Source organism: Solanum stenotomum, chromosome 3 (assembly GCF_019186545.1).
Source record: "Solanum stenotomum isolate F172 chromosome 3, ASM1918654v1, whole genome shotgun sequence".
NCBI classification, from domain to species: domain Eukaryota; kingdom Viridiplantae; phylum Streptophyta; class Magnoliopsida; order Solanales; family Solanaceae; genus Solanum; species Solanum stenotomum.
In genome coordinates this window covers 11,254,015-11,273,437 of record NC_064284.1, presented here as the reverse complement: position 1 = coordinate 11,273,437, position 19,423 = coordinate 11,254,015, and the positions used below count along the sequence as shown (strand labels likewise).

General features: G+C 37.7%; 1 protein-coding gene across 2 annotated transcripts; it reads right to left on the bottom strand.

Moving 5' to 3' along the window:
- Window positions 1–947: 947 nt before the first annotated feature.
- Window positions 948–18,850, bottom strand: LOC125860635 (zinc finger CCCH domain-containing protein 67). Of its 2 annotated transcripts, none has more exons than XM_049540636.1 (6): window positions 18,129–18,850; window positions 17,728–17,796; window positions 3,000–3,119; window positions 2,642–2,917; window positions 1,628–1,897; window positions 948–1,378 (listed from the first exon to the last, which is right to left on the bottom strand). In XM_049540636.1, the coding sequence occupies exons 1-6, from the start codon at window positions 18,753–18,755 to the stop codon at window positions 1,196–1,198; spliced, it is 1,545 nt and encodes a 514-aa protein (XP_049396593.1). In that variant the 5' UTR covers window positions 18,756–18,850; the 3' UTR covers window positions 948–1,195. The 2 variants fall into 2 exon arrangements, with proteins under 2 accessions (XP_049396593.1, XP_049396594.1); XM_049540637.1 differs by having other exon boundaries at window positions 17,728–17,793.
- Between the last annotated feature and the right edge of the window lie 573 nt (window positions 18,851–19,423).

Here is a 19,423-nt window from a genome sequence, read left to right as displayed (position 1 = left end):
AGATAATATAGTATTTTAGTTCTAATGGCTGATAGGTTTTAAGTATTATTTTATAAATTATGTGATATTAAACTCCCGCGCGAAGCACGAATAAGTTTACTAGTTATTACGGAAAAGCTTTACGTAATACGTAATCATATCAGCGCACATGTTCAGTACGTAAATAAAGGTTCGTTCAATTTGCTCCACTTACCATGTTCATTAAAACAATTATTTCAAGATACTTGTTTCAAGTAAACAATTTTATAGTTTAAATTTTAACATTACCATATATAAAAATTGAGAAAAATAAATAAGAATAATTTAATGAAATTATCCTTTAAACTAAAGTTTTTTCAACGGTAATGCAAAAGAGGGAACAACAATTGTCATTTACTTAATAATCTGATGAAGTAATTATGCACAAAAGCATTACTCCTTTAATCTCTAATTATGTATCATTTCAAAAGTTTAAAATAAAATTATTTTTACCTAAATGGTAATTGTTCATGAAAAATACACGCCTAAAAATAACACATAAAATGAGATTAAATAAGAATAAAATAGTCGAAACTCCTTTAAGATGAAAAAATTTAAAGACAAGTAAAAGAAGAAAGACAACATATAATTGAAGACGAAGTGAATAATAACACTGTTTTTCTAGTAAATTGACGGCAAATAATATTGAAAAGCAAAATATCACTCAAATATACTCCGAACGATCCTCAAATATTTCACAGGTAAAAGAAGAGGAAAGCTGTGAACACGAAAAAGATTTACCTATCTCGAGGCTGAAACTTCCCATGGAAGCTATGAACACAGGAAAAAGATTTCTGAAAATTGTTTTAGTAAAACAGAAAAAGTCTTGACATGAATGACGTAAAAAGATTTGAAACTGTATTCAAAGGGGAAAACATGCTAAAATAACCCAGATCAACCCCCTGTGCTGATATCATAAACACCCATGATCGGTATCCTAATATCTTCATTTAATCTAAAACAGAATGCTCTATCAATAATTTACAGTATCCTATTTCGCTTGCGCTTGTAACAACATGAAACATAGAGAGATTAACGTACCATCCTCTAAATAGATCTGAGAACTTATACTCACGTCGGTGGAGTTTTAAGTCTCAGAAGATTAACCATTGGCATATGGTTTTAAACTAAACTCTAGATGGAACTGGACCAAAAATTACTCATACAGACTGCTGTATCAGTGATCCACTTCCAGGTGCTGTCCTTGCCATCCTTGAGACATCTGTGATTGCTGATGCTGATCAAAGCCAGACTCGGCAGGTGATGCAGATCCAACATAATTTTCTGGATGATCAAACTTACAAGCAGGGCCATACTTGCATATTCCATAGCGGCTGTAGAATGAGCAGACAGTTTGATCCTGCATTTACAAAAAATTGAAAAAAAAAAAAATGGAGCGTTGGTGGAACAAAAGTAAGCAATTTGAAAAAATCAGTAATGCAAATAGAGAACTAAGATACTTTCTAGAAAAGTAATTTATGTTGGTGCAAGGGTACTGGCTCAACTTGGAGATAATTTAATCACCTATAACATATTTGACCTATATTTCAAAAACTAAAAATTCTTGGAAGAAAAACAAGTTTAAGATCCAGAAAGAAGAAAAACGTACAGGTCTTAGCGGCAGTCCCTTGTCATTAAGAGTACTTGAGTTTGCTTTTGATATTCTAGACTTTGGATGATGAAATTTGCAGTTAGATCTGTATTTACAGTCTCCAAATTTAATGAAGTAACTGCACTCAAGTTGACCAGGACGTTCAGGATATTCTTCAACCTGCTCTGGCTGTTGAGACCGTGGATAGAAATTGGCCTTCGCCAGGTTGTTCATAGCAAATGCTGGAGGAGTAGGTAGTCTTTTCTCTGATGTTGGATAGGCCGGGGCCTCAAACAGAAAAAACGAAGAAACAAGTAAGCTCAGGAAGCAAAGGTGTCTAGCAACTAAGTCAGAGACCTTATGAACAAAATGCAAAACCCGACTGTTCAGAATAATAAAGACTGCTTTTAAGAAAATAGGCAAAGTAAAAAAAGAACCTCACTGGAGAAATTTCACAGCAAATGAGAATGTAACATAAATTTTTTCATTAAGAATAATGTAATATAAACTAATCTATTTTGTTTAGCATTTATCATATTGCCCAATAACCAGCAAGTTCCTTTCTGGCCCAAGAATGAGTGCCTTGACATTTAATGGACCAAGTATAGTCTTCAAGGTAAATCTATAATATACCAGTAAAGTTACCATCTCTATCTACAGAAATAGACGTTAAAACCATATAATATCACTTGCCTTGATGGAAGTACCTGCTTCAGATAATTCCAGAGAGAGGTCAGAAGGACCAAGCTAAGCACTAGAGATATGATAATGCAATCTTCAGAAAACACATCTTTTTGATAAGGTAATAAAATTATATTAAAGATGGGAAACACGCACCAGCATACAAGCAGAAGGTAGAAAACACTACAATACAGAGCACACATCATAAACAACATACAACAGATAATAAGCTAAGTTATGGACTACCTGATAGGCTGATACCATTCCAGCATACCAGAAGGTAGAACATTACAATACAGAGCACACATCATAAACAACATACAACAGATAATAAGTAAAGTTAGGGACTACCTGATACCCATTCCATTCAGTATTTGGAGAAGTAGTGCCTTGGGTTGGTGGGTACATCATTGGTACATAAGGAGCTGTGTCATTCAATGCTCTTGGCGGAGACCAAGAAGATGCAGATGAATGGGAGGCAGCTTGTACAGGAACAGCTCCAGTGTTGTTATGTCCAGAAGATAGATCAGCTCCAGCCACAGTGGTAGGATCAGGATGATGAAACCTACAGTTGGACCCATACTTGCAAGAGCCAGTACGCATATAGTAAGGGCACTCCCTTTCCCCCTGAAATGAAGTTTAACAAATATGACCCCTTGGGAGAAAATGCAGAGTTACAAACTTCTGAAACAACAGAAAGAAGTAATACCGATCGAATGGGCAGGCCAAGAAAGTTGAACTCCACAATTGGTGAGATGGCACCCTTTTCCCTACTATGATTAAATTTACAAGCTTTTCCATACTTGCAACCCCCTGATGTCAGGTAATACTGCAAAGGAAAAAAATGGAAATCAAGACACAAGTAATTACCAAAATCAAGAAAGTTCTTGGGTATTGTATCCAAATTACTTACTGCATAAAAAAGATATTAAGTTCCGTCAACAAAAAGAAATGAACACACATTTAAAAAGCAGTAGGACCAGGGGTTAAAAAGCACAAAAGCATTTAAAAAGAGTACAAAATTCAGAAAATAACAAAGAAAAACAGTTGTACCAACAACTAAATATTCCAATAGCTACTGTTCTCGTCATTATTTTTTATTAAGCTTTTTCATAATTGTCAACCCATGAATCATTTAAAGTAAACAACGCATGTCCGCATCATTAACAAAAATCAATTTCAATCACTGCGTAAGGCAAAGGATCCTAAGTAGACACATCAAGATAGTCAAGGTTTTACTGATAGCTTCTACATGACATACGATCATGTTTCCTTATCCCAAAAACACATTCGGCCATGTTTCAGTCCCATCTCAAAATATATCCAAGAAGATATTTAAGAACACTGCATAAACGAAATATTGATTTTCTGTATGTAAAAAAATTGCAGCATATGAATAATTGAGCAGTGTTGTTTTGAATTTTATGTGTATCAAATTATTGCTCAACAAAAATACTACAATTCGGATGTGGGAATTTACATAGTTTGATAAGGAAATTTACATAGTTCCTCGCAAAAGAAGCATTTTCTCCACCATACAGAACCTTTAATTGGAGATCCCTAAAATTTACCTACTTGTGCTCGAAAATCACCACTCTGACAAACTTCAATAAGAAAATTACTTCCAGAATGGAGCAAAAGCAGAGGGAACATCATAATCAACTCACTGCCCTGGCCATAAATCTACTAGCAGTGAGAAATAGGTAAGGTTCTAGTACAAGGGATATCAACAACTTCCCCCTAACAGAGAAAAGGGATTACAAACCTCTCCAACATAAGGACAAAAGGTGGGAATCTTCTTCTAAGCGTTCCAACTTAAAGGCCCAGATACAGATGGAAAAAAGTAGAATTCAACGTGCTGCTTTTCAAATTTATGATATAGCGAGTAATTTATTTTAGATCTTAAATAGTTCAGGACCTTACTGGAATGCAAATTCTTACTGCTTCTTTCCGAATAAGTTTTCCATCCTTTTGTTCCTAGTTCCTACTTGTTTTAGGGCCTCTCTTATTTTCCTTTATATCAACCAACATTTATCAAATTTGAAACGAAGTCTAAAAAACTAGTTTCAGAGAGATACATTAGAAATCTTAAGAGGGACTACGAATTTATCTCATAGAAATCAGAGCAGGGTATGAATGTATCTCCTTCGTTCTTCAATCCAAAAAAATTAGTAACCATGTAAAATCTACACACAAGATTTTATATCAGAAAATTCTACACCATAGAAGATAACTTTGATGTATCAAAAGAAATCTTTGTATAAAAATTTGCACACAAAATCTTCTACAAAATATATCGTTCTTTATCAAGAGCATCCAATCATCTGCTGGTTGGGATATTGTATGTGCTCAAAACATGCACACAAACAAGAACAACAACATACCTAGCATAGTCCCATAAGTGGGGTCTAGGGAGGGTACAATGTGTGCATAATTGATCCCTACCTTGTCAGGTAAAGAGACTGATTGTTTCTGATAGACCCTCGGCTCAAAGAAAGCAAAAACTCAACATTTATGAAGACAGGAGCAATGATAATAGCAGGATAGTAAGAAAATAAAGGCATACCAGAGAACAAGTAGTAGTAGAAAACTGAGTGAGAAATTATAGGGGAACAAGAGAATTCCCTTCCAAAGTATAAAGATGAACTGTTTAGCAACCTTTTACTTTTGGTGTATCCATTCTGTACCTAAGGATATAGGAGACATTACCCTATTTTTAGACAGTTTATAAGGGATATAGGTGATAGATTTTGTTTTGGGCTGTTCCTTCATACTTTTGATGTAATTATGTAGGAGCACACTATTGGTGTACTCCTTTTGTTTGTAATACTAGTTAACCTTCTCAAAAAAAGAAAACTGAGTGAGAAATATAGAAATAGTACAATAATGAAAATACAGAAAATAATACTAATACTACTAATCAGAGAGACCAGACACGAAACTATTTACTAATAGCCTTCTACCCAAATCCTCAACCTCCACACCCTCCTATCAAGGGTCATGTCCACCAGGCTAGAGATGTTGAACATATTCGAAAATGTGAAGTTACTTCTAAATATCAACACCATTTTTAATTCCAAGAACATATTCCAATTTTATGACCTGCTTTACACTTCCACTGAATCATCAAGTTCTCCATATGGCAACAGGATCTAATTTGTAACACCCCACCTTTTTGAAACGTATAAAATTACTCGTATCTTCACGGAAAGACTAGGAGGGTGGGTAATATATTAAGAATGTTGTGGTATGTCATATTTTAAGTGTTCAAGGGTGGTATCTCAAGTTTTGAAGTTAGGTAAGTGGCAAAATGAAAGTTACCGTAAGTTCCTTTTTAAAGATTTCTCTGAAATTTGGGTCAAATGTTTCCGAGGTTTTCTCCCAATATATAAAGAGTTATGGGGCCTACGACCTATGAAATCGAAGGTCTACGAGTCTAGTTTCCAACGCATCAAACTGTTTGTTCATACGACTTCAGAATAGAGAGATATTCGCGTTTTCGTGGAACTGCGCAAGCAGGCACGTGAGGTGGGGCCATAGGTCGATGGAACTTTATATACATCTTCTTCTTCGACCTTTTCTTCATTTTTTAGCTAAGAACCAGAAAAATTAGAGAAACCCATTTCTAGGATCAACTAAAGTATAGATTTTCTCGACTTAAGTCCTTGACGAAAGTTGTTCTACGCGTTGGGCTCATCATCGTGGTATAATTTGTTTTATCGATTTCGTAGCATATCACACTTTAGTGTTGGGACAGCACGGGTTTGGACATATTTGAAGGTTTTGAGGCATATTACGAACTTAAGATCGAGGTAAGACCCTTCTTTCATCGACTCTAGCTTTTATAAGTAGCAAATAGCAATTTGCGACGAAAATACATATCTTTTATCGGATTGTCGTGGTATCTTCAATTTTTGTGTGTTGATTATGGTCCTGCCTTGTCGTAGTATCGAGGGGATTATGAGTAAAAGTCGTTAGGCTACGTGAATTCAGCGAAAAAAGGTATGTTAAGGCTATTCCCTACTTACGGCATGTTCCTTAAAGCTTAGGAGCAATGTAATTGGGTTGTTATCCTTGATATACTTGTAGCCGTTATTGTTGATTGTTGGCTGCTCGAGTTGATATAATACTCCCTTGTCGAGATTCTTATTCAGTTAGTAGCGTCCCTATGTTGGGCACGACTTAGAGGCTATTTGTATAGGTTGCTTATAACTAAATTGCTCATTTTAGCAATTGGATTGTTATTGTTTCCCTTGGGGCTATTGTGGTTAGTTGCAGGAATGTGATCTATGCCTAGAAGGGCTATGTTCTGCCTACGGGGCTATATGGATGCCTAAAAGGGATATGAGTTAGAGTTGCCTACGGGGCTATATTGATGCCTAAAAGGGCTATGAGTTGCCTACAGAGCTATATTGACGCCTAAGAAGGCTATGTGCTTCCTACATGGCTATGTTGTTGCCTAAGAGGGCTATGAGTTGTCTATAAGCTATGTCGATGCCTAAGAGAGCTATGTACTGCCTACGGGGTTATATTAATGCCTAAGAGGGCTATGTGACTGCCTACGAAGCTAGGGGACTACCAATAGGGGTATATAGACTGATTGGCACCTTCCGGGCTTATGGGGGCCTGAGTAGGTGGTCTTGTCTGTTGTTTGTACCTGCCGAGCTTACAGGGGCTTGGTTAGGTTGTTGTTTTATTATTTTTGATAAGTTTAGATTTAGGAGCAGGTCAGTACACTTATCTTATCCTTGATTTATTTATCGGATTATTCCAGTATATTAGGATACCTGCTCATAGTCTATTACCTTTCATACTCTGTACATTATTTTGTACTGACGCCCCATTGCCTGGGGGCGCTGCATTCATGCATGCAGGTCCCGACAGACGACCGAGTAAACCTCCTCAGCAGCAGGATTGACTTCTATCTGGTTGGCTAGCCCCTTTCCTCCGGAGCTGCCAGAGTTTGGAGGTTTGTTAGCTTTTGTTGTATATATTTTTATGGATAGGCTGGGGCCCTGTCCCACCAATCTTTACTACTCTTAGAGGCTTGCAGACTAGTGTGTGGGGTTTATAGCTACGTTATGGCCATGCTAGCCTAGTTTTGTTGGTTTGCTGAAGCTTGTTAGTTGTGTGATGCATTGTCTTGTTATATACCTGCTTTCAGTTTTGGTATAGAGATCATGGTGGCCTTGATGGCCCAATCAGGACTTCTGTGCTAGTTGGCAATTTCTTTATATGAACTCTTGGGAGTAGTTGTTTCTTTTGCAGATCTGTTGATAGGGGTCTTGCCGGCTGAGGGCTTTGCTTTAAGCCGAGATATACTTGTTCGTTTTCTTGATTGCGTGTGGCTGCCATGCGGTAGTAGCAAATGGTTCAGCAGGGTCGGCTCGGGCCTGAGTTTTGGCATTAGGAGCCAGTTGTGCCCCTTGAGTTTGGGGCGTGACCTAATTAATCCTTATCTGGGGATAAACTTCATATTTATCAACACTGACTCCTTTGATGTATTTAAAATTCAGGCATAGAAGCTGAGAAAAGGTATCGTTATAGATATAGATAGGTATGGAATATAATAAGTTGGACTGCTTAACAAAGTACTCGTGAGCAAGATCTCCTTTCCTTTTTTAGATCAGTACCTCTTCTCAGCTTTTTTGATGATTGGTTCACACTATACAACAATCCTTATATGTCGCACATAATGCTAGGCATACATACATCTTCAAAGAGAGTAATATTACAGTTGAAGGCATCCGCTAACTTCTTAATGTTTTTTTTAAAACTACTAAGGTTGAATTCTTCAGCATTAAGGGTATGCTGGCTACCTCCAAAAAGGGATAATTACCGATTTCCTATCAAATCTATAATCTGGTCTATATCATCTATACAAAGCTGTTTACACCAAAAAAGTAGAGATACTATACAATTCCATTTAACTTTGTGGATGGAATTGGATCTATCTTCAAAACATCTTCCATTTCTTTCTTTCCAGACTGACCACCATACACATGATGGTATTAGCTTCCACCATCTCTTTTGACTCTTACTGCCTCCCCTCCTAATCCAGCAGCTCAACAGATCTAATGTATGTTCTGGCATTGTCCAGTTCATGCTTGTGATGTTGAGAAACAAGTTCCAAATTTGAGCAAGTTGAAGAGATGGTTATTTGTTTCCTTGTGTGAAATTGCACAAAAAACACCTAGGAACCAATTGTCTGCCTTTCTTTTGTAGAACTTCTATTAAACATGCTATCTTTATCACTAACCAGGTGAAACACTTAACTTTTGTAGGAATGTCACTCTTCCAAAAGTAGTTCCAATTATATTTTGGGGGCCCTGTCATCCCCATTAGTCCTCTTTTGTAGGCAATGTTGACTAAGAAGACTCCATCCTTGCTATGTTTCCACAGGATTTTGTCTGTTGCTGTTGTAGTTATAATCATTCCAGCTAGTTTTCCGAGTAGCGATGCCACCCTCTCCACCTCCCAGTCATTAAGTAGTCTTCTTAAAGATATGTCTCATCCCTGTTCTGTCCAACAACCACTCACTCTAGCATCAGGGTTCTCACATATTAGAAACAAATCTGAAAAAGTTCTCTAAGAGAGGTTTGGTCCATCCAACCATCTTTCCAAAATTTAGTTTTGTTTCCATTACCCACCTTAATATACATATTTCCTTCCATTTGTGGCCATAGGTTCCTGATTGTCCTCCATACCCCCACCCCATATGGTTCAGAGGTGATTTTTGTACACCAGGGATTAGTTCTCCATATTTTGCTACTATAACCTACTTCCAGAGAGCTGCATCTTCCTCAGTGTATCTCTATAGCCATTTCATCAAAAGGCTTTCATTTTGTAGCCTCAAATTTCTGATCCCCAAAACCCCCTCTTTCTTTGCTAAGAAGAACATTCTTCCAGTTGACTAAGTTATAACCCTTTCCCTCCTTATTGCTTTTCCATAGGAAGTTCCTTCTAAGCTTGTCTAGTTTTTTCACCACCTTTGTTAGGATTGGAAACAAGGACATCACATAGGTTGGTAAAGAGTCCAGAACAGAGTTTATAAGGATCAATCTACCCCCTAGGGATAGGTATTGTGCCTTCCATCTAGCAAGTTTCTTCTCCGTTTTCACCAGAATACCATTCCATATCTCCATTGTTTTGTGTTTGCTACCCAGGGGCATGCCCAGGTATATGGTAGGCAAATGCTCCACTTTGCATCCCAATATATTTGCTAGTTGCTGGATCTGAGGGACCTCATTTACCGGAAAGAGACTACTTTTTCCCAGTTTACTTTCAACCCTGAAACTGCTTCAAACGAAACCAAAATCCTCTGATGTAGCTAATTTGTTCTGTTGTAGGTTCACAAAAGATGATAGTATCATCCGAATAGAGCAGATGACACACTTCTTTTTCTTATACACACCTCAATCCACTTTATCCATTTGCTGCCAAATCCCATTTGTCTGAGAGTATTCAGAAGGAAAGACCAATTCACATGGTCATAGGCTTTCTGAATATCCAATTTGCACATTAGACCAGGGGATCCTCCTTTCATTCTTGAGTCAATGCATTCACTAGCAATGAGTGTTGCATCCATGATTTGCCTCCCCTTTACAAAAGCCATTTGATGTTTGTTGATCAATTTTGACACCACCTTTTTTAGCCTTTCAACCAACAATCTAGCAATGATCTTGTAGACTCCCCCCACCAGGCTGATTGGCCTAAAATCCTTCATTAAAGATCTTCTCAAAAATCTGATAAGAATGAAAAAATTGAATTGTATTGGTGATGTCTTCACCCAAAAAGTCTGGAAGAATACCATCGGATATCCATCAGGACCCGGGGCTTTCTCCTTTGCACATAAGTTCAAACATACCCTTATCTCTTCTTCCTCAAAAGATCTCTGCAGCTATACGTTTCCTTCTTCAATAATCATTGTAGCCTCATGCAGTCTCAACTCAGGTCTCCATTGTTCTGCCTCCTTGTATAGGTTTTTATAGAAATTATGCACGGCCTCTTTGATCACAGCTTAATCCTTAGTAACAGCTCCATCCACTTCCAATTGGTCTATATAGTTGAATCTTTTATGAGATGTTGCAATTCTGTGGAAAATCGTGTGTTCTTGTCACCTTGTTTTAGCCATTGGATTCTTGATCTTTGCTTCCAAGCTAATTCTTCCTTCCTTGCCACATCTTCAAATTCCATGCCCAGATGTGTCTTTTGCAGCAGTTCATCATCTGTGAGGGGCCTTTGTTCCTGAATTGTATCCCAATTAGAAATTTGATTGAGAATATCTTCCTTCCTTTGTTTCTAGTTCCCCTTATTATTTTTGCTCCACTCCGTAAGCTTTACTTTCAACATTTTTAACTTTTCAGCCAAAATATAACCTGGTCTTCCAGTCACACTAAATGACTCCAACCAATCTTTCACCTTCTCTTTGAAACCCTCCACCTCTAACCACCATGTTTCAAATTTAAAATAAGCCTTCTTCCACCCTTCATCTCCACAGGACAACACAATAGGATTATGATCTGAAGCAATTTTGGGGAGACTACTTTGAATTATCTATGTAAAATTCTCTCCCCACTCTGCACAATATAGAAATCTGTCAATTCTAGAAGCACAAATATTATTCTCTCCCTTTCTCCAGGTGAAAGAGCCTCCACATAAAGGAGGATCAACCATCTCCATTTCTTCAATGAAGGAAGAGAATTCTGACATAGCACCAGTCAGTCTGTGACAATTTGTTCTCTCTGACGGATATCTAGTGACATTGAAGTCACCACACACTACCCAAGGCCCGTTAATGTTATGCTTCAGCTCTAAAAGTTCTTGCCATAGCACTCACCTATTTATTCTGTTGCAGTCTGAGATACCAGCTGAAATCATCATTTACTCCTGAAAACTTTCCAGTTATACTTTGGTTTCCATTCAGAAACAACTCCCCCCTCCAAATTCTCCTATCCCATAGTATTAAGAACCCCCCACTACTCCCTTGAGCCTCCTTCATTAACACCCTCATCCATCTGTTACTCCAAATGCTTTGTAAAATGTTATCTACTGATCCCTCTAATTTTGTCTCAACAAGAACTAGAACATCAGCCTCCCATTGCTTTAATAATTTCCTCACTATCCCCCTCTTGCTCTCTCCATTTAACCCCTTTACATTCCAAGACAGAATTTTTACTCATGATTGTTTGAGAGTTAGAATTCTGCCACTGGATCTTGGCTCTCCATCCTTGAAATTCACATCGAAGAATAAATTTCTGATTTCTTTTGGGGCTATGTTGTTCTCCTTTGTGACTTTCTAACCTTCCCCCAGCCCATTTTCCTTATCCCTCTGATCAAGTTTCATCAATAGAGCATGCGCTTCCTTCCTACACCCCTTAAGATCAACTCCAAACAGCTGGCTCAAATTTAACATGTTCGTTTGAACCCATTCAGTTGCATTTGCTTCCATATCTTCCTCTTGTGAACTGATGTCAATCTGGAGTGGAACTGGTTCTGACTCTGCGTACATGATTTCCAAAGTGTCTGAAAAATCTGTCTCCTCCTCTCTTTGTTTGACTTTCGATAACCTCATCAATTATCAGAATCTCCCCATGATTTTGTTTTTTACCCGATCCTTGTCTGCTTTCTTTTTCCGCCTACGCCAACCTTCTTCCTTTCCCTTCATGCAAAGCTCAACCTCCTTATTCCCATCAAAAATGACAAAATTACTTATCTCCAAGTTGTTCTGCACTTGAATGGCTTCAGTGAAAGGTTCTGTGAATGGCATTTTAAACTCTATTGGGCTTGAATGAATATCTTCAGAGAGAGTGGCCGAAGGTTGTGTTGTATTTAGATCAATGGGCTTCTCAGAAGTGAGCCCAATAGAGTTTGGCCCATGAGTAATTAAATCCCTTTCCATTCTTAAATCTGTACCACATGTAAAGTCACTGGGACCCGCATGTGGGTCCTGCAAATTCAAAAAACACTCGTGCCCAGGCACATGCCTGCTGCTGCCAGCTATTCCTTTCCCTTTTCTTGATATATTGATATCTGATATATTTTCTCCTTCTGCAGATCCCCTATTTTTGTGTAAAGTCATTGTCCTCTGGTCAGAACTGTGAAAAGATCTGAACCCCAGTTCCCTCTCTCCTCTTTGGTTCAAAATCTCCTCCTCTTTCTTCTTCCGGTAGAGTGCCGGCAGCTCACACCAAATCGGAAGTGAGTATACAAAGTCTCTGTCAGCCACTTCAATTTTCGTCGGGATCCTGTCCCTCAGTCCCCTTACCCTGATTCGAGCCCATCTTAGATGATTTTTCAGCTCGATTTCTTCTTCATTTTCCAGTCAGCCTCCACATCTATCCCTTACCTCTTTCATCACCTTAGGATTCCATAACTGCAAGGGAAGGCCCAATACTCTGATCCAAAACCACTCAAATCTGAAGGATTCCAGCAACGCACCTATCATCGGTGACCACCATTCAAGATTCAGGTTTTGGCCTTGTCTCATCCAATCACCCATGAGGATATGCTCCGCATCTCTTCTCGATTGGAATTCAAACAGGAAAAGAAAACCATTCATATCATACCCTTGTAAATTGGGGATTTCTCTCCAGGTTTTGCTTGCCCATCTCCTCACATCATTCCGGGTAGGGGCCTCTCCACCACCAGTGAATCTTCCCACCAAGCATCTGCGTAACAGAGCATTTTCCTCCTGTGTGCTTTCCTTCATCAAAGGCTTGTCTTCAGTCAGTTGATTCCATTTACTTCTTGTAATAGCCTCTTTGTAATTTCCATTTCCAGTAAAGGGTTTATTTAGCCGAACTCTTGGTGTGATAACTACACCTTTTGTACTTGATTTTTCATTAATAAGCACCTCTATATTTTCAGCAAGTCTCCCCCACCCTTCATTGAAATTGTTTTCTGGAATAATAATAACTGACCTGCTATGGCCTTTGACTGCAATGCTTGAAATAAATCTACCATATTTATTGAACTTCTGTGTGCAATAAATGTAGGTAGAAATATCTCTACATCTCCACGATTTAACGCTCTTCCCTATGTTGCCAGAAGCTTCATGAAATCTCTTGCACAACCATATGAGTGCAGCCTTGCTTAGAATCATCCTTCTCACTGAGAGTCTAGGACTCTCCACCCAATCGAACCATATTCCTGATGCAGAATAGGACCTCGTAATGTCATAAGATTTCCCTCCCATTCGAAAAAAAATCCGGTTTTCCATCTCGGAGAAAGAAAAAGATGGAGGAGAAGAGAGAGAAATGAAAAAGGCGCAAAACTCCAATGGTGAAAGACCACCGGAGAGGAATTCAAAAGCCTTGAGGGGCCTTCTAAATTTTCTTTTTGGAAATCGTGCCTGAGAGCATTTTTTCCCTATTAAAAATAGTTTTATCCCAGAAGTGAACTCTTTAACTTCTTAATGTTGAATGCCTCACACCCTAAATAATCTCATACTTTTACATATTTATCCTCAACCTTGATATTGTCTGGAACCATAGTATTCCATTCTTAGGTGGGTGAACGAATGCACCTTTCTGTATTCTGTAACATAAAACCAATAGATTATCTGCAAATAGCGACTCACATATCAATCTTTCCCACCGTTCTAGATGTACAACATCTAATACAGTCCTCATCACCAATGTATATGTCATCCTAATAAATGTATCTCATGTCCATTATGAACAACACCACAACAGGTATAAAAGGTCCCCTTGACATATGCCTATTGGTCTTCTGACAAAGTTTGTAGCTTCCAAAAAATGACCAAATTGAGAATACAACTGATATTCTCCAATCTCTTTTGAAACCATTCTATTCATCTTTCTCTAATAATGTTTCTCCATCCTAGTGCGGAAAGAATTAATTGTCATTGTAGTGCGTCTTTTTTACTTCAGCTCACAGAGTAGTTCTACCTCCTCACTTTTATCATGTAATTGATTCACTCGCTAGCAATCAGAGTCATATCAAATGTCTATCTTCCTTCAACAAGCAGTTTTAGATGAGGTATTGTGACCTCTAGCACTTCCTTAGGTTTAAAGAAGGTACATCTTTGAAAAAGTTAAAAGTCTGCTGTTGGACTTGTAGGCCTAAATTCACTTGACATTCAGCCCGCATTCTTCTTCGACTAATCACAACAATGGATTAAGTGAGACTCCTCCTGAATTCGTAGAGTGAATATAATTTAGCTTAGCCCATTGACAATGCTCGCCTCCATTTTGTTCAACATAGATAAAAGAATGTTGTTGTGAATCCATCCTAACTCAGAGCTTTATCTCCCCACACAACTTATGATTGCATGTCTGCCTCCCTATCCCCTCCTCCAAAACATCCAATATCAGCCACATCTCTCCCCTAGGTCACTAAACCCAATTCCCTCCAATCTTGTTGTCCAACCTACATCATGTGTATGCAATCATGTAAAGAATCCCTTAATAACCCCTCATTCCTCTCCTTTTAACCCTTACCCTCTGACTCATCAACCCTATTGTATTCACAAATTTACTCATTCTATCACCAATAGCTTAACTGATGAAGGAATTATGTTATGATCTAATTTTTCAACCATAGCACCCTTGATTATTGTTTACAACTAATCACTCGAGTGTTTATCAATTTTTTTCAGAAGGTAACAACTTGTATTCTATTCCAAAAAAAATAAGAACCTGCCACAACAAAGTACAGGTTCCTAATTACAATTGCGGAGAGTAGCAAGAAGATCTTCAATCCTGTAGCAAAATTTACAAGGAACCTAAAACATTGTAACTGATTCTAGATCTTCCATGTACTCCTGTTTACACCAAAAAAGAAACAAAACTTAGCAGTTCATCGTAATCTTCCGGATGGAATTACTCTTTTTTGATGACAAGGGAAACCCGCAGCCGTTATCCTTTGGGTGCGCACAGAGTAAAACCCCCGCTTCTATGCAATAGCTCGCAAACCACATAGGAGAGGTAATCCGCACTAGGCAAGCCTGGTGCGACGAGCTTGACCTAGAAGGCAAACCCCTTGCTTTCGCTGGCAAGGGGTTTCGAACTTGAGACCTCCAACATGGAAGTCCCAAGCTCAAACTACTGGGCCACCCTAAAGAGTCCGGATGGAATTACTCTTGTTTTGGAAGCATCTGAGATTTCTTTCTTTCCACACAAACCACCAAATGCAAGCCGGAATGATTTTCCATCTCTCTTTACGCCAAATAATGCTTGCATCACTGCTCCAAATCCTCAAAGTCTGGGTAACTCTCCTAGGCATAACCCAGTTCATGCCCAACATTCCACAAAATGTCGGTTATCCTACGGTGAAGGAAGAGATGGGTGACAGTCTCTACTTCTTCACCACATAGGAAGCACCTAGGACTCAGATGAATATTTCTTTTCATATCAACTTCCATGGCCACCCATTCCTCTGACTGTTACAAGGATTAAACTTCTTGTAGGCTCTTTTGACACTGAAATTGTCTTGATTGTGATCCTGCCATCCCAAACTATCATGTGCATTAGTAGTTCCTTTGAACTGCCCCACGACCTTGTAAAACTCCACCAACTAATGGATCTCCCAGTCATTTAGATATCTTCTAAAACTTAGATTCCACCCTTGGCTTGACCATATCTCTGCCACAGTGGCCCTTTGCTGCTAGTTTAGCCTGAAAATATCTGGGAACAAAGTTTTTAAAGATCCTTGTTCTAGCCATCTATCTTCCCCGAAAGAGGTTTTCCTACCATTACCCAATTTAATATTGCAGTTTCCTCTGAGCTTTGGCCAATGGTTTCTGATGGCTCTCCAAAGTCTTGATCCGTAAATGCCGGTGACCATTTTAGTTATCCAGTGATCATCCATTTCATATTTGGCATGTATTACATCTTTCCCCGGAGGAGCTTGCTCACTGGAGGAAAATCTCCACAACCACTTCATCATAAAGCATTGGTTCTGGATTTTTAAATTATTTCATCCCCATCCCCCTACTGAGTTTTATCATGTTAGCTGGTTTTTCCTTTCCCTCGTCTTTCTCTTTTTCTCATCCTACAAACCCTTCCTCTTCTACTAAACTCTATAATTCCATTCATCAACTCCCTCAACTTTATTTCTAACTCTTTCAAACGCCTTCCTAAACTTGATTCTTAAACTGTTCTCAAATAGCTTTAAAACAAAAAGGAATCCCTTGGACATGGAATTTTGGTTTCTCCAATTCCAACTATCTCCCCAAAGTCGCTTGTGACTACATGTTTTTAAACTCATTATTATGTTGGGAATATCAATATAGAATACAGAGAAAAGGAATTGGAACTTAGGTAGTAACAACTTCCAAGAAATTGACATAAGAAATGTGGTAAGTCTCAACCTTAATCTTCACAGAGTGAACATTCGCTCCTAGATTCTTTTGCTCTTATTAATTGAATAAAAGACAAATAGCAAGTATTCAATCGTTGTGATTAATGATATATTTCCCCTTGTTTGTTTTTGAGTAAGGATGCTAAGTGGACCTCGACTAATATAGGGGCAACCTGGTAAAACTCACAAGCATCGATAGACTAGACTGTAAACTTACCCTCCAAAACTAGAACAGAATGATTCACACTGTGTGTTGTTGCTGGAATTCAAGGTTCAGATACCAATGTATTGCTCCTACGCCTCAACCATTAAACCATCCATTCCATCAAGAAAAATACTGATGGTTTACCTTTTGGCTTTCATGTTCAAAACATCAATGTTTACCAAATTAATCTAGACATTAGCTTTCTCTTGGTTTCCCTCCCATATACTAGGGCTGCAACATGATCTTAAGCACTCTTTTTGTACCAGTTTATGTGGCATACTTTCTTTTATAGTTTGTCTCAAGAAAATGTCACATAACTACTTAGACTTATCATCCCCAGTTTACCTTTAAAAAAAAGTTCACCTTCCATGAGGGAGAAATTTGAAAGATCATGTAGAACTCTCACTACCTCTAATTTAATTGTTGATATTAGCATAGGTGTCAAAAACCTCTTATGTTTTCTTGAACCACAGGTGCAAGGAAAAACCGCCACATAAAATGGGATATATGAAGTAAAACCACTTCCTACACATCAATCATTTATAGAACACCCTGATCATAGCCTTCACAATCTCAATGATGACTACCCAAATAAATCAGCGAGAGAAATAGAGAGGGGAGAGAGACAGCATTTGACAATCCATTTTATTTACTGTTAAGAGTGGGATCTATAATTATGGACCAGCTATCAGCAAAAGTAATGTGTTAGCACTTAGCATTAATTCTGAACACCAGAGATCAAATTTGCCAATGAATCTAAGTTTCTAATTTCAGAAAAGATCTAACAGCACCATGTTATGATACCTTTATACTCGATCAAAGTAATTACTCATAAAAGAACAAGAACAGTATATCCAAAGATTTGCATTTTCTGCCCTGATAGGCAACAATGATAAATTCCACCAACCTTGCATTCAATCTGCCCCGGCCTCTCCTGGCTGTCTTCCCTTTGCTTCCCCTTCTCCTTTGTCCCCTGCTGAATAATTGACAGAAGAAGCTAACATCAGTTAAGCTTCAAAATAGAACCAATATGAAGACAACAAATGCAATGAAGACCACACCAAAGATAAAGTGACCTCCCTGTAAAACCAATAAATTGCAATCCTACTCATTGATTAGGAAAAAACGTCAACTAAAAGCATTACTTCAATGAGCATTGCAGCAGATAAAAAAGAAAGTAAATCAAACCATTATCCTCTGGAAATAAGACTCATCTAGACCATACCCCCTGCAGTCAAATTTTACTAGATCGACCAAAAAAATGAACTTTGCTAACAAAGTAGCATCAATTCCGACTGCCAATCGTACCTGGATTCTTCTTCTGGAAGGGTGATTAAACTTGCAATTCGATCCAAATTTACACATCCCTGTTTTCATATAATAAGGACAATCCTGAGCATCAGGTCTTAAAGGATAATTAATCTTCCTCTTATTAATCCTATTAGCATTAAACCCTGCTTCCTTAGAATCCCCTTCATAACCATTTTCATTTTCCCCATCAATCTCATTGCCATTCCGACTTCCACTCCTGTTTTCATCACCGTCCTCATCATACTGATCATAACCATATTCACCGACATATCCCCATCCATCATCATTCCCTTCAACATTTACAAGCTCATCTTCCAATTTTTCCTTGAGTTTTCCACTTTCTTCACGATCAAGGTGGTGAAGATCTTGGTTTCCTCCATCCTCATCCATAACCTGGCTCAAGACCAGATTTTTAAGCTCTTCGCAGATGGCTTGCATCGCCATCTCATCATCATCATCACTCTCATCAGCTTTTGGCTGATTTTGATTAGGGTTTTGGAAATTGAGATCGGACGGTAACAACAATGTTTCGGAATTCTGAGACTCAATCCCTAATTCTTCAGTTTGATCTGATGATTGATTGTGATTTTGATTTTGATTTTGGTGTTGTTCAATTGCTTCCATTGTTGTTGCTCTGCATTTCAATCAGTAAAAACCCTAATTGAGGAATTCAGTAAAGTGAGTGTGTTTGAATGGGACAGTGGCTAATGAGTCAAAATAAATAGTACATCACGTATTTGTACTTGTTTTTTCTTTGTCTTTGCGTTAATTTTTCTGGTTCCCTCTTTTATTCTTTTAAATTAATTATTTTTTAGTAAAATTATTCTTTTATTTATTAGTAGTACTTTTTAAAAATTATGTCAAATCAAATTATAAATAAATAAAAATGAACTAAGAAGGTGTTAATTTAATGTGAACTTCATCAATCTCTTACACTAATAAAGAAAAGTACTCTAAGTAACATTTATTGTGTACAAAAGTTGTCAAAGCAAACTGAGTATTTATTGGACTCGCATGAATTTTGTACAAAATGTTTGTTAAGGGATAATATATTTATTACACTTATCCATGTTTTTTTTTGACAAAAAATATAAGAATGTTTTATGTTTCGTAAAATTTAATATAACCTTTTATGAAATAATCTCTCTATTCTATATTACATGTAAATTTTTTCTTCATACCTTCCTTAAAAATATATAAATAAGAAGACCATTTTTACTAATTTACATTCTAATATATTTTACTTATGTGTCTTATCCATCAATATTAAGATTAATAATGAAAGAATTTTT

Excerpts from the sequence above, each read along its gene's own strand:
- LOC125860635 (XM_049540636.1), bottom strand. The coding sequence starts at position 18,755 with ATGGAAGCAATTGAACAACACCAAAATCAAAATCAAAATCACAATCAA. Across the intron at positions 17,797-18,128 it reads CTTCCAGAAGAAGAATCCAG|CAGGGGACAAAGGAGAAGGG; the intron begins GTACGATTGGCA and ends TCAATTATTCAG. Across the intron at positions 2,918-2,999 it reads TTGGCCTGCCCATTCGATCG|GGGGAAAGGGAGTGCCCTTA; the intron begins GTATTACTTCTT and ends ACTTCATTTCAG.